The following is a 15,910-nucleotide window of genomic DNA, read 5'->3' on the forward strand; positions in this document are numbered from 1 at the left end:
ACCAGCCACGAGTTTATACGTGTTACGGTGCCATGCGTTGTGGACCGGAGCCACGAGTTAACTCGTGGCAAGTTATTATTGTTTTATTCCATATTAATAACCGTATTAACGTGCCCGATCGACTCTGGGGACCTACCCGCATTTTTTATTTCGGCAACATGCAATACCGGCCAGATCCTCTTAGGGGCGCCATCGCTCCACTGCAGTATCATTGAGGCCGATTGGGGGGAAAAAAGATTTACTGTCTGTGGACGTTTCATTTGAGCCTGGATCCCAAACGAACACCCTCCATCTTTGATCACGTTTGGAAGCGCAGATTTCAGCCTGGAATAATGGGATTTATGATCAGCCAATGGACATATCGATCTACCAGATGCCGATGTATTATGACGAAATGCTGCCGGCGATCACATGGGCTGACGGTAGGATACTATTCAGCCAAATTACAGCCGGATTGGAGCTTGTTTTAAAATGCAACTTGATCGATCAGTGAAAATGGCTACTTGAACGCACACTGTATTGCTAATCAATAATAGTAATCGGCGTCCCCCGCCGCCCCCATTTCATCCATAGATGCTCTGTAATAGTCCGGATGCTACGCAGTTTGTTTTATTTCATTCGTATATATACAACAGAAATGGCGTTTGATATAACGTGACTAGCCTTTAGCCTCATATCTAGCTCCCCAGAAAAAAGACGAGGCGAAAACTGCGATAAACCTTATATTCACGGCGCTATAAAATGACAACCAACCGATGGATTTTTATTTTCTTTAAGCCATTATGAAGGCACGGTTTATGCACTCAAGTGACAATGAGAATGGACAGATAGCAATACTATAAAGTATATATATAGCTGTTAGAAAGTACATCGGTTTGTTGACAAAGCTCGGTCCTCTGGACTATAAATCGCCGCGGGACTATGGTCGCCAAAGTGTTAATGGAATACACAAAACACGTTGTCATTTTTCAGCTGATTTATGAATCGTTTTCAAATAAACGCTAGATTATCAATAGTATGTGTCTTCATGCACGATACAGAAGCAGGCTGAAAAATCGCTTATCCGTGCATTGGTCGGCGCCAACGGCACGCACACACACACAGACACGTTGTGATCGCTGTGAAAGAAACATGTGATTAACCCAAGATTGGTAACATAGAGTCCTTACCTCACATCTGATGTCCTGCAAAAAGATTAATCAAATTCCTTGATCGCCATTCCAAATATTGATCGCGTTTATTGATCCAACGTTATATATCCAAAACACATAATCCACACTGCTCAGAGTGTCCCCAGTCAATGTGTTATAATATACTGCATGCCCGAGAAGGAAAACCTGGACTGGACTTTTTTTTTTATGCACAGTCCCAGCCAATCCAATGATGTGCAATACCATCCGGGAGACGATAGGCAGCGGTATTTGCCCTTTTGCGAGCTCAGACCCATTCCCAACGATAACATCAGGTTGGATGGATGAAAATTAATGGATATCGCTAATAAAAGAAATAACAATTAAAACCCGACTATACTCGTGATTGGCGCTCAAGCGTCGGCGAGTTAACCCGACTATACTCGTCCAATGAGTTAAAAGGCTACGGTGAAGAGGTACATTTTTTGCTTACTTTTGTAAATATTTAGCAAGCTTGCCTCCCTAATGTCCAGAGGCAGGGTGTTCCATAGCTTTGGTGCGTAAATAGCAACGGCTGCATCCCTGATTCTCACTAAACTTCACTAAACCTTTTATTTTAAGACCCTGTGAGAACTCTGGGTGCCGCTCAGCAGAAAGTGAGACGAGTGACCGACTCACCCGATGATGCGTCTCTCAGAGTATTCCTTTCTCTTCGAGAAGGAGTCAGCGAAGTTGAAGAAACTACGGGCGGGCACCAGCGTGGCACGGCCTGGCACGGTCATGCCCAGCAGGGGGGACACTCGGGTCATCAGGATCCCACATGACGACAGGTACCTAAACATGCAGAGCAGAGTGTGTGAGGTCACACAGGGAACAGGGCTGCTTTCAGTGGGCTGTTACAGAGCAGAATTAAGCACTCACATTCCAAGTACTTTTTGTGAACTCTGTGGATTTCTTCATGACTTATTTACATTATAAATAAATAGAAAATAAGAAAAAACGAACCTTTGTACTGTCCTTTTACTATTAGGCACTTTGCTACTAAATAAACTACCTTACCTATACCTACTATGCTAATATGTCTTTACTACTATGCACTCAAGGCTGTAGCAGTGTAGCACCCAAGTTCAACACTGTTTGACGAACATTGTTACTCAGCTGCAAGAGTTGCACCCTTCCTGCTGACCTGTTGTACAGAACTTGTAAATTGCTTTGGATAAAAGCATCAGCTAAATGACTAAATATAAATGTGGGCGATTTGTAATTTCAAAAGACCCCCCCCCCCCAAAAGAAAACTATGAGCGGGTGTCCACATAAATGTCTTTAATCTCATTAAAGACGGTTGTCAAGAAAGATGATCTTAACAGTCTCAGAAACCAGACTTCACCTGCACAATCAAGCCACCTGATAACTAACTGACCTGCTAAAAAGGAGAAATGGTCACAGGAGCAATGTAGGCCTTTAAGCGTAAAGCCTACAACAGACTCTATACGGGAGCCCTCATTTACCACCTGACAACCATTTGTCATTGAAACCCGACAGCTCACAAAATGAGCACACAGACGGGGGTCAAAACACGACTTCAAAAGCAGAATGGAAACAGGTCAAGGGTACCGACTGTAATACCGGTGTTGTATACCAAAAACACAGGCGTACTACATAAATATCAGGGCTAGTGAATTCACCGGCCTGCCTAGCTGGCTGTCCTACCATTCCATTCATTCTTGAATTTCTTACTCAGCCTGGCCCGGAGGGGAAGGCAGGGCGATGTGGTATGCATAGCAGCTCAGTGTTCCCAAGCAAGATGGAGCCTCGGAAAGTTCAGATATTTAGTGGGCTGGACTTAGAGGGTCCCCTGGCTTTTATCTGCAGATGCCTCCCGATACCCTGCGGAAAACTCTGACAGACCGCCTGTCCCTCTCCTGCCTGCTCATTCTCCCGCCTGCTCACTCTCCTCCCTGCTCACTCTCATTGTAATATGCGAATGATGTGGTTGAAACTAGGAAGAATAGACCAGGAAGAGAGCGAGAGAGACCTAAAAAGAACAACCAAGGGCTTTGTGTTGATTTCATCAATAAAATGAAAGATGAAAGCACAGTATTTTCAACGACCGGCCTCTAAGGCCCCGTTTAGACGGAAACGCTAGCAGGTGAATCCGCAAAAATATTTTTTCGGATGTGCCTTTCGTTTATACGGAAACGGCGTTTTTACGGGGTGAAACCGCAAAAAAGTGAGACTACCTTCCAGGGTGGAATTCCTAGAAACGCAAAAGCTTTGCGCTCTCGTCTAAACTGTTAAAACGTATAAATCTGATAAAACGATGACGAAAGGTTTGTCACGGCTCTGGTCGCGCGTACTGCTTACGTCACAGGTAGCAGGTATGCGCGATGCACCAGTAGCCGAGACGTAAACAAAGCAAGTATGTCTGACTTATATCAACGGAGATCACCTGAAGGCTACATTGGCAGTACTTTTAACCCTTTCACTGCCACACGACAGAAGGTTACCCCTTTACTATCACACAACCGGCTGTCGTGTGGCAGTGAAAGGGTTAAATACACAAGAATCTGTCCCGCGGCGTGAGTGGACCCACTGTCTGTGAGTGACTCTGCTTTGGTGCAATCACATTCCCCATCCACAGTCTGCGAATCAGAGGCAGAGTAGGGCGGGTCTTCACAGCACGTCATGTGACATATGCGCCAATCGTGTGACAGCGGGTCTCCGTCGTTACAGCGTCGTCTGCACGGAGAATTCCACTCCAAAACGCTCGTCTAAACGTAAAATTAAAAGTGAAACCGCAAGATGACTTTTGCGGTTTCTGTTCACAAAACGCTCGTCTAAACGGGGCCTAAGTCTCTCTCGGTCCTCTCGGTATACCTCAGTATACAGTACCCCCTGCCCGACACGAATGAGTGACCTCCACTCAGTCTGACGGAGGCAGAAGGTTTCTGCTACCATTAGAGAGACTCAAGGCATACAATAGAGCTTTTTCACAACAGAAATGTTGATAATTAATAACATTAAAGGCCATATCAGTAAGATATTCGATTGTTTCGAATGAGAACCATGTAGTAGACTCGGACCCAGTTAGATGATTTTGTGGAATAAGAATGTATTCAATTAATTAGCCTTATATTCACAGGACCATCCTACTGGTCGACGAGCTGGAAAGATGCAGAAGTGCCCATTCGCTTCAATGTAAAAAACATCACCACAAAAATACTATTTCAAGAACCAAAGCTGTGAAAACAACAGCCAGATTCAGAATACACAAATGAAAGTACAGACCCATGATCGCCTGACTCAGATTGTTTTCAACCGCCGTAGTTTCTGTGTTTTTAAATGTATGGGAGTGAATGAGTCATGCGTGACTCAGATGCATGAACCGTGAGTCATATATAATAGGAGTGGTTATGCAACTATCCATTTCCATGCGTCTTTTTAAATATTTTTTATATATAACTTTGATGCTAGAATAGCTTTTTTTTTTTTAAATAACATTAGCAATAACTTTATTTATTTGTATAGCACTTTTCATACAGAAGTTGCCGTTCAAAGTGCTTCACAACAGTAAAAAATACAGGCATAAGCGAGCATAAAAAAGATAGAGGTAGCAAGGTAAGGTAAATCACAGTGTTTCACATTAGGATCTAGCATCCCAATAGGCCTCTCTGTTTACAGTTTCATTCAGTAATACAAATAATAAAAATAGAATTATAGACAGAATAAAAAAAGTGCGGTTTGATTCGGTTTAAAAATAGGCTAAAAATAATAAAATAGGACATCAAATAGTTCTAACATACAACAGTGCATCAGTTTTGAACAGAGCAACGCTCTTAAAAATACAGTGCATATAGATCAAATTTGCATAGAATCGACACATGAATTTGATAGGAAGTGTATAAAAGTAGGCAGGGTAAGAAAAGTGCAGGTAAAGTACAATTTGTGTCAGGATGTCCCTGATGTTTCTTTTAAATGCCTGAGCAAAGAAATAGGTTTTAAGCTGTCTTGATGTTTTGGGGCGTAGTTGATAAAGGCTGCATCACCAATCCTCTTTTGACTGTTTCTGGGAGCCTCTAGTAGTCCAGCAGCTGATGATCGCAGTGTTCTTGCTGGCCTGTAATTTATTAGAGTGTTGGCGATGTAGCTAGGTCCCTGTCCATTTAGAGCTTTGTATGTAAGGAGAAGGACCTTGAAGTCAATTCTAATGTTACAGGAAGCCAGTGTACTAGAGCAGCTAAGACTGGACTAATGTGCTCTCTCCTTTTGGTTCTAGTTAGCAGTCGGGCTGCAGAGTTTTGGATTAGCTGAAGCCTCTCTGTGGTTTTCTTATGGAGACCTGTGACTCGTTTTTATTAATAAATGGTTGTACTTTTGCTATATTTCTGAGATGGAAGAACGATGTTTTGGTCACTTTGTTAATAGCAGCACTTTGTAGTAGCAGCCATGACAGGGATCTATGTGGTTCCCACACCAGCCTCGTCTCCATTAACCCTCCCACACCAGCCTCGTCTCCATTAACCCTTTCACTACCACTACAGAAGGTTAACCTTTCACTACAGACGGTAGGTTAACCTTCTGCAGTGTGGTTGTGAAAGGGTTAACCCTTTGTCGTGTGGCAGTGAAAGGTCTTGTTGTACAAAACTTGTAAGTCGCTTTGGATAAAAGCATCAGCTAAATGACTAAATGTAAATGTAAAGGGTTATCCTTATGTAGTGTCGCAGTGAAAGGGTTAACCCTTTGGTAGTGTGGTAGTGAAAGGGTTAAAGATGGCAGCAATGTGAATAAGGCTAATGGTTGAGTCTAAGCGGTTTGTCACATTGTGTTCCATAATAGTGACTGTTCCGACTCAACCCTTAAGATTAGATTCAGATTTATTGTACAGCACAAGTACAGTACAAGGGGGAAAAAATTGGCATCCAACCAGAGTGCAAATGTAACAGTAAAGTGCAACAGCAACATACAATGTACAGGTAATTGAACAGACTGGGTACAAAATATACAACTTACTTAGTGCTACTGTGGGTACTGGTACTGGTAGTGCTAATCAGATGTACAGAGTTGTAGTGTTAATATGTACAGTGATACAGGTGTAAAGACAGTATGGTAGTAGTCATACTGGCCAGCAGTGTAACTAGTAAGAGTAGGTAAGGGATATCTACAGATATACCGGTAGATCTAGTATCTACAGATATGTAAAAGGATTACGTATGTGCAGGTAAGTACAGACAGGTGTGGTGGATATATATATATATACAGTGAGAATAAATATATATATACAGTAGTATATACCGAATTATTGTACATGCTATCATACAGAGCTATGGGTTATAGCAGGTGTATATAGAGGGGTTATATGCAGGTATATTTAGACAAATATATATATGCAGTAAATATAAAAATGTAAATATGCTGTATATACAGCACTGTTGTACATGCTATCATACAGAGTATATGGGTAGACTATAGTATGAGGTGGGTAGCTAAGATTATTATAATATTACTACTATGATTAGTGTAGGGCAGTTGTAGACAGTGAAACAGTAGGTACGTATAAATTGAGTATAGGCAACAGAGAATTGTGTGCAAATTAAATTATGTGCTTTGGACTTGGTTTTGAGTCTACAAGGTTTTCATGCTAAATATCTCACAGAGATGACCTTTAATAATAGCTCCATTACATGTAGGCCTAGGTGTGCCAATGAGCCATGCCAATGAGCCGTGCCAATGAGCCGTGCCAGTAAGTCGTCAGCGCGTACGACACCAGGACCCAAGCACTGGCACACCTACAATGGACCTGCTGGGATTTATGTTATTAGTTACACCTGTGTGTTTAGTTTACCTGGCTGTGAAATGTCAAAAGGTCTTCTGTGAAAAAGGTATATTGTTGAATTCAGCCAGACAGGTTGAATGGAACTGAGAGCCAGGGATCGGTCAGCCAGACAGGTTGAATGGAACTGAGAGCCAGGGATCGGTCAGCCGGTATGATTTGGCCACCGTTGGACCGTGCCACACGAGCCACAATGTCCCTGGCATAGGGCGGTTTGGCCTAACAAAATAAATTGTTTGGTTCCTGTTGGTTGTCAGTTAAGGCCATGGGTAGGTAGGGAATTTATTTAATTTAATTTTGTCCCACGGCATACTAATAGGGAATTTTTTTATTTAATAAAAATGTTCACGGCAACATGGATGCATGTACTCTGCCAGCATGTTTAATATCCATAATACTAAAGGTTAAAATACAAAGACACTGTACTACAAAAGTACAATGTACAAAGGTAGTAGTATTAAAAATGCCACCCCTAAGTAAATACTACTCACTAAATATCCTGATGTCAGAGAGCTGTGCAAATATTGTGAAATACTTGCTTTTTATATATTCTCATTATTGACATGGACTGCACTTAATTATTATTATTTATCTACTTTTTCTCCCATTTTCTATTTTTCTCCCATCCCAATTTCGTATCGTCCAATTCTACCCTCCCCTGTCTCGAACGCTGTTAGGCCATGCCTCCCACAAGCCGGCTGTAATGTGGACGAAGCCATACATCACGTGTCCCCTCCGGTACTCGAGGTAGCAGCCGTCGCATCTTTTCACCTGCACAGCGCGATCTTTCAGCGTCGGGGGTCTGCGCTTTGGAGGGACGCCGCCCCCGTCGCTTCCTGATTCTACTGCACAGGCGCACCAACCGACCTGTAGGAGTCGCTGTCCACAACGTCCGATCCCCACCCATCAGCTTCCCACCCCCTAATACTGCCAAATGTATTAGTATGAACGACCAGCAAAGCTGAATGCAATGCGGAGAGCTGGGCTCGAACCCAGCGTCTCCTGCATTGGTGGTGAGCGCCTTGCAGTTTTTTTTATTTTTACTTTGGGTCCCACCTAAATTGGCAGGGTTGGTCGGCAACCGGAACCAAACCATTTATTTTGCATGGCCTTTGGCGACACACTACAAACAGATGTTTAGAACTGGGTGTTATGGAGCGGCTGGGTGGCGCAGCGGAGATTGCGCTCGTCACCAATGCAAGAGACTCCGGTCTCGAATCCGGGTGTCAGCATTGCCTCCGGCTTGGGCCGGCCGTCATACTGGCTCAATTGGCAGTCAGTGGGTGGAAGTCGATGGGTAATCTGGACGTTGTGGACAGCAACTCCTACAGGTCGGTTGGGGGACGCCTGCACAGCAGAGACAAGAAGTAGCGGGGGTAGTGTGAGCCTCCCACACGTTACACCTCACCAATGAGAGTCTGCGCTGGCAGGTGAAAAGATGTGACAGGCTGCCTCCTCGTGTACCGGAGGGGACATGTGATGCAAGGCTTCTAGCCTCCCTACAACCGACCAGTGGGGGGCATATGCGAGCAACGTTCAAGACAGGGGAGGGGAGAATTGGAAACACGAAATTGGGATGGGAGAAAAATAGAAAAATAAGGAGAAAAGGTGGATAAAAGAAAAGAAAATAACTGGGTATTATGGCACGACCCATGGAATTAATTATAAGGTTGTGCTGCATAGAATTCCTGTTCCATAGCCAGCCACCCACAGGTTACTCTGGAGATAGTCTCACATAGCCATACCTCTCTCTCTACACTATGTTAGCGGTGTACCAGCACCGGAGAGGGGTCTGGCTGAAACTATTATCATACCGGTATGGGGGGGGGGCGCTCTGGCTTGTTTGTAATATTTCTTTAAACCAATCACAAACATCCGCTAAGCCCAGGATGCAGCGACCGTGCCCTTACGGTAGTGTCACAGTCACTGATAGTGGAAGGGGAGGAGAATTCTGACTGAAATAGTCGGCCAATGGCATGCTTATACCCACACTCACAGTCCTGTGATCCAGACTGTAGAGATGGAGTGAAATACAATACAGAGTCTGAAACATGGAGCTGACGTCAGACTTTCTGTGCATGTGTGTGTGTGTGGTGTGCGTGTGCGTGTGTGTGTGTGCATGTGCGTGAGGGGTGCTGGATATTTAAAGTCTGTATCGTGAGAACTCAAGTCTTCTAAGAAATGTACCACCTTCCAAAACACTGTGAGAGGTTAACTTGGATTTCAGTTTCATCGCTTTGGGAGAGTAGCACGGCAATTGTCTTATCTAGTCCCATCACCTGTCAGCTCTCAGCTGGCATGAAAAGGCGTTCCCCCAGAAAACAAAGCAAAGCAGTCAGGGGGATTTCAGAACAAGATCAAGTGAAAAGTGATCCTTACTTATATATAATAACTTAAGCCTCTCACACTTCAGCTCACCGGATAAGTGCATTACTTTAATAAGATGTTAATACATCCTAACACAACCACATACCTGATATCAGATATAGTCACCACTAGAATGTTAGAACTGGCAACAGGATAACGCCATGTTATAAGTTTATAAAAATTAAAATAATTAAAAAAAAACAATGGTCGTTGTATTCATAGATATATAATAATGGTTGTATTAATTAATTGTGCTGCTGGGGAGGCCTTCACGTTACCTGTTGACGCTACCCAGCAATGTTATAACTACTTGGCTGGCGATCACAGAAGTCTCGTCAAGACTCTTTGGAACGGAAGACATGATATATGACACATACATTACTGAAGGCATGTGTCATATTGAAAGATGAGCTCGAAAGTATTCCAACAAGAGTTTTGTTATTAAATAATCCTAACCAGATGTTGTACAGTACAGAGCTCGTACATGTAACTTCACTTAATCGTAGCTAGTAAACGTTAACATAAAATAAGTGCACTTTATGGCGCTCTCTACCGAGACAAATGGGTTAGTTATGGTGGAAACGTATCAGGTACCTCACGTTAGTTTTCGCTTCTGTATTCCGGCTGGCTGCGGACGGTAACTGTTTAATGCACTCTGCTACTTTCCGAAGGCTCCGGCTACCTCTCGCCATCTTGCCTTCCTTGACGGTCTTTCTTCTGTCGCCCACCCGGTTGACGGCTTGTTCCCCAACACGCTTGTCCCGCCCCTATTCTCAAATGTAGTCTACGATTGGTTTGTCGATATCGAGTAACACTCGCCATTGGTCCGTTCCACCCGTTCGTCAGCTAGGAAAACTGGTGACGTATGTACTTTTTTTTGTGTGCATCTATGCACTGCACACACCCATAGATGTCACGAGATGTGAAGATTGCTTTGTCGACCTGGGTAACCTTACTTCAAGTTCAATGTACTGCGTGATTAGCACTGCTGTAGATGGGACACACATACATTAGTTGTTTTGTACTTTAGTTTGTATATTGTATATTTTGTATAGTGTTTGGCCTTTATTCTTTTTACTTACTATATGAAGCACAATATCAGGGGCTCATGAACCAAGCATTTCACTGTAATGTACATTATATGTGACAAATAAAACAAAACTTGAACTTGTATTTGAATCTGTATGTTTTACTAATGTTATTTTCGCTTGTGTAGTTTGCTGGTTGTGAAATAAAGTAAATTTGTATATAATTTGGCAATGTTTTGGCGGATTCTAGTTAGATCTTTGTGTGAAATACTTCCCAAAGGTCAGTGAATACCACGACCATGTTCAACCCAGATTCGGCTCAAACAAGGGACTAAACATGTTTCGCAATTATGCCACATCAATGTGGAACGCCCTACCCACAGCCGTAAAATAATGTGAATCCCTACCCACCTAAAAAACGCTCTCAAAGAGCATACGGGAGGCTGTAATTCGAAACTGGCCCCTGTAAATGTCCAACCCCCCCCCCCCCCCCCCCCCCATGTACAGTTTCTTCCCCCTCAAATGTATATACTCTCTTTTAGAAACTCTGTCTCTTAAACAGTACTGTATATTTGTATATCTTGTATGTCATACATGTCTGGATGTAACAGTACTGTTTATCTGTATGTCATAAATGTTATGATGAATTGAAAATGGGGGACCCTGATGTAAACAAGACGAAAGTCTTTCTCTGGTCTGCATCCCCTTAACAATTGTGTGTATTGGGCGGCTACGTGGCGTAGTGGGCAAGGCGCTCGCCATGAAATGCTGGAGACGCTGGGCTCGTCAGTTCGAGCCCAGCGCTCCACATTTGCTTTCAGTTTAGCTGGTCGTCCACAGTAATACACATTGGCCGTATTACGGGGAGGGAAACTGAAGGGTGGGGATCGGGCGTTGTGGACAGCGACTCCTACAGGTCGGTTGGTGCGCCTGCGCAGTAGAATCAGGAAGTGTCGGGGGCAGCGTGAGCCTCCCACGCGTTACTCCTCGCCACTGAGGTGAAAAGATACGCAGGTGAAAAGATGCGACTGCTGTTACCTCAAGTACCGGAGGGGACTTGTGCTATGTATGACTTAGTCCACATTGCAGCCGGCTTGTGGGAGGCAAGAAACAGCGTCCGTGACAGGGGAGGGTTGAATTGGATGATACGAAATTGGGATGGGAGAAAATATAGAAAAAAAAATGGGAGAAAAAGTGGATAAAAAAAAAGAAAATTGTGTATTGAGCCGTACTGTACCCATTCTGCAATCTGTTAATAAAGTGTTCAATCAATCAATTGACAATTTCTACTAAAGTGAAATATCCCTTTAACAGCAAAGCCTCTATTAATTATACAGATGACCTCTGTAGAGGAGCCAAAGCTATATATTTAGGTTATTGTATTATATGAATGTTTATATGTTTATTTTTATAACCTTACATTGAAACGGCATTAGGGATATTGATTGGATTTAGATAAAGTCATTGAACCGTCTTATTTGTCAGAACATTCTAGAACATTTGTGATGTCACAGTATGGTCATAATCAAACATTCTAGAACATTTGTGATGTCACAGTATGATGTCATAATCAAACATTCTAGAACATTTGTGTATCTATATATATTCAACAATTCTCTCACTGGGAGGTGGTGCTTAGGGAATTGGCTGAGGGGGCTGCGAGGGACAAAGCAGCCCAGAAAAAGATTGCAGGGGGCAAGGAGGGTCCCGCGGAGGGGGGCTCAGGCAGGAAGTAGCAGCGTTAGCTGCACTCCAATGGACAATGTAGTTGATGACGGGGTCCAGTAGAAGAAGAAGAAGAAGGTGAAGTAGAAGAAGACGAAGAGCCCATACAAAGAATTGCGGAGGGCAGTAATACGCCACGATGCGTCTACACTGCCGGAAATTCAAATAAGAAGAAGAAGAAGCATAGATTGAAGAGAGAGAATTGCGGAGGGCAGTAATACGCCACGATGCGTCTACTCTGCCGGAAATTCAAATAAGAAGAAGAAGAAGAAGAAGCATAGATTGAAGCCATGCAGATCTCATTGGACTAGCTAACACGAATGAACCGCTGGGTAATGCTGAGGGGGAGTGAGCGGTGGTGGAAGGCGAGCGACGCAGCTTATGGAGAGCGGGGAGAGTGGAGTCCTCGTGAATGGCCCCGGCCGGTGCAAGAATGTCCAGGGTTTTGGGTGAATCGAGATGGGTGCGAGTGGAATGAGGGCTTGCGTCAGGAGGGACGCGAGTCACCGGGTGCGAGCCCAGTGTCCCCTCGGGGTGTGACGTGTGGAGAGGGAAGTGAGAAGGAGGTCTCGGAGATGGTGGAAGACTACGGAGAGGGAAGTGAGAAGGAGGTCTCGGCGATGGTGGAGGACTGCGTTTGCTGTGGAACGGTGGGCAAGCCTTGCCCTCCGTTTTGCTGTGGCAAAGGGAAGGAGTCGGATGGTGTAAAGAAGAAGAAGAAGGAAGAGGAAGAACGGCAAATGGAGCTACGAATTTCCAGAACGACCGATATTCGCGATCAGTCGGAGTACAGTGGGGAGGAGAGGGAGAAAGAAGAGAGGGAGGAGGAGGGGTGGGAAACGGTGGGGAAGAAGAGGAAGAAGCGGACGGAGAGGAACGACAGCGATGGGGATAGTGAGAGTAGGGGGGAGGAGAGGGGGGGAGGAGAAGGGGGGAAGAGGAAGAAAGGGGGGGACGATAGCTCAAGTGGGCCGGGAGACGAGGGTGCAGGAAAAGATGGGGCAAAAGCGGAAGTGATCCATATAGTGGTCAGGCTTGAGGGGGAGAGGGATGAGAGGAAAGTAGGTAGGCTCGAGTGGCCCAAACTCATTGCCGAGCGATTAGGAGAGGTAAAGTACGTGAACGTTTTGTGGGATGGGAATCTGGCCGTAGGGTGTGGTAGTGAGGGGCAGGTGGAGGTGGCTAGGAAGATGCAGAGCATTGGGGGGGTGGGTATAAGTAAGGTGGCGAGAGTAGGGGAGAAGAGGGGGGGGGGATGTAAGGGGGTGATAGCTGGGGTACCGGTCGAGGTTACAGTAGAGCAGCTGGTGGAAGAGCTAAAGGAGGACGGGCGTAATGGCATAGTTAAGAGTGCAGCAAGGATGAAGAGGGGAGCGGAGAGGGCAGTGACGGGGACGGTAGTGATTACGTTTGAGGGTGGGGTTGTTCCTAGGGAGGTGTTTGTAGGGCGTAGGATGTATAGGGTTAGGGAATTTGTTCATAATCCTCTTAGGTGCTATAGGTGCCAGGGGTTTGGCCATATAGCTACCACGTGTAGGAAGGGGATGAGGTGCGCTAGGTGTGGCGGGGAACATGAATATGGGAATTGTGCAGAGGGAGTGAAGCCGAAGTGCTGTAGTTGTGGTGGGGAGCATAGTGTTGCGTTTCGGGGGTGCGAGGTGATGATGAAGGAGGTCGCGGATCGGAGAGAGAGAAGGGAGGGTAAGTTGACGTATGCTGGGGCGGTTAGCAGGGCAGGACAGGGTAGCCAAGAAAGGGTGCAGGGGGTTGAAGGAGGGCATTTGGCAGTGAGGGTAGAGCAGGTGGAAAGAGAGAGGGGAAGGGAGGAGAAATTAGGTATTGTGGCCTTCGTGGCAGGGGTAGTTACTGGTATGGCAGAGGCTAAGGGTAGAACAGAGATGGTGAAGATGATTGTTAGGATAGCGGTTCAACATCTGGGATTGGAAGGTCTGGACTGGAAGGAGGTGTGTAATGAATTGGCTGAGGGGGCTGCGAGGGACAAGGCTGCGAGGGACAAAGCAGCCCAGGATAAGATAGCAGGGGGCAAGGAGGGTCCCGCGGAGGGGGGCTCAGGCAGGAAGTAGCAGCAGTAGCTGCACTCCAATGGACAATGTAGTTGATGACGGGGTCCAGTAGAAGAAGAAAAAGAAGGTGAAGAAGGAGAAGAAGGAGAAGAAGAAGAGCCCATAAAAAGAATTGCGGAGGGCAGTAATACGCCACGATGCGTCTACTCTGCCGGAAATTCAAATAAGAAGAAGAAGAAGAGGTCAGTGTCCAAAAAGAAGAAGAAGAAGAGGTCAGTGTGCATCTTGAAACAGTGCTGAGCAGTACTGAACAGATAGACTAAACAACATAGATTGAAGCCTGCATTTCTAGACCCGGGTGTGGACATTATTTTTCTTTATCAATGGACATACTACTCATGAGTAAGCAACTTTAACCTCTTCTTTCTTCCTCTCCCTCTAATTTCATGAGATTTGTTTTAGATGACTAAACATATACGTGGAATCAGCCAGACAAAACGCCCCTTTTCCACTGCATGGTACCTACTCGACTCGACTCTACTCTACTCTACTCGCTTTAGGTACCTTACTTCGTTCCAATCCTTTTCCACTGCAGGTACTAAGTAGTAAGTATGTCTGTTACGATGAATTGAAAATGGGGGACCCTGATGTAAACAAGACGAAAGTCTTTCTCTGGTCTGCATCCCCTTAACAATTGTATGTATTGAGCTGTACTGTACTGTACCCATTCTGCAATCTGTTAATAAAGTTTTCATTCATTCATTCATAAGTACTCAGTTTGTCTCCGTGTGGGGAGGCGGGGCCGCTGGTGATCAGCATGAGCTCCAGCATAGCTATGTCCGTGAGCTTGATAGCCCCTTTCGTGACTGTGATGCACCGAGTGAATCCACAGTCACTTGCTCCTCAATAGGAAACCAACCTAGATTTACCCTGAAGGACTGGTTCTGGCCGAACCGTTCGTTATACAAGTATCACAGAGACATTTCAAATGTACTCATATTTGCATGAGGGTTTCGGACAGAGATACGAGATGGTTTGAAAGCTCGGCGTTGCTAATAAACATTTTAAATATTTTTTATAAACAGCTCAAAACGGCATTATTTCCGGCGTTGGGTGCATGATGCGCATGCGCTGTGATCACACCAGGCAGCAAACGCCGGAAATAATGCAGTGTTGAGCAGTTTATAAAAAATATTTAAAATGTTTATTAGCAACGCAGAGCTTTCAAACCATCCCGTATCTCTGTCCGAAACCCTCGTGCAACTGTGAGTACCTTTGAAATGTCTCTGTGATACTTGTATAACGAACGGTTCGGCCAGAACCAGTCCTTCATGGTAAATCTAGGTTGGTTTCCTATTGAGGAGCAAGTGACTGTGGATTCACTCGGTGCATCACAGTCACGAAAGGAGCTATGAGCTTGGCAAGCCAGAGTAAAACAGTTTTCAATCAATCAATCAATAACAACATTAACCAGACTCGTTGTGTCTATTCTGCTAACGCTAACGTTACCTCTCATTGTGTCTATTCTACAAGCTTTAACGTTACCTAGCCTCTCGTGTCTATCTGCTAACGTTAGCATTAGGCTAACTAACGTTACCACTCACGTCCCTAACCCCAACAACAAGCGTAACTAATCAGCGATCTTTTTGTCAGACTAAACTCTCCGCTCGGTGGCTAATTGTGTTGATGTCGGTTTTGTTTCATCAATAAATGAGGCAGAATACACAGTGACTGTATCCTTTTTTATTGCACTTGTTTCGTGCTGCAAACATACATTATGACATCCTACGCGAGCCATTCAAGATG

At 44.8% G+C, this 15,910-nt stretch overlaps 1 protein-coding gene across 1 annotated transcript in view; it reads right to left on the minus strand.

Annotated features, from left to right (window-relative positions):
* The window catches only part of coq10b (coenzyme Q10B), a gene marked incomplete at its 5' end in the record, with an annotated part of 35,626 nt that extends 25,607 nt beyond the window's left edge, over nucleotides 1-10,019 (minus strand). The window contains 2 exons of the mRNA XM_084310251.1: nucleotides 1,809-1,964; nucleotides 9,922-10,019. Of these exons, the coding sequence (XP_084166377.1) occupies nucleotides 1,809-1,964; nucleotides 9,922-10,019 (254 nt within the window). The remainder of the gene's footprint in view (nucleotides 1-1,808; nucleotides 1,965-9,921) is intronic.
* Nucleotides 10,020-15,910: the final 5,891 nt, after the last annotated feature.

Source organism: Notolepis coatsorum, assembly GCF_963971535.1.
Source record: "Notolepis coatsorum genome assembly, chromosome: 3".
NCBI lineage: Eukaryota > Metazoa > Chordata > Actinopteri > Aulopiformes > Paralepididae > Notolepis > Notolepis coatsorum.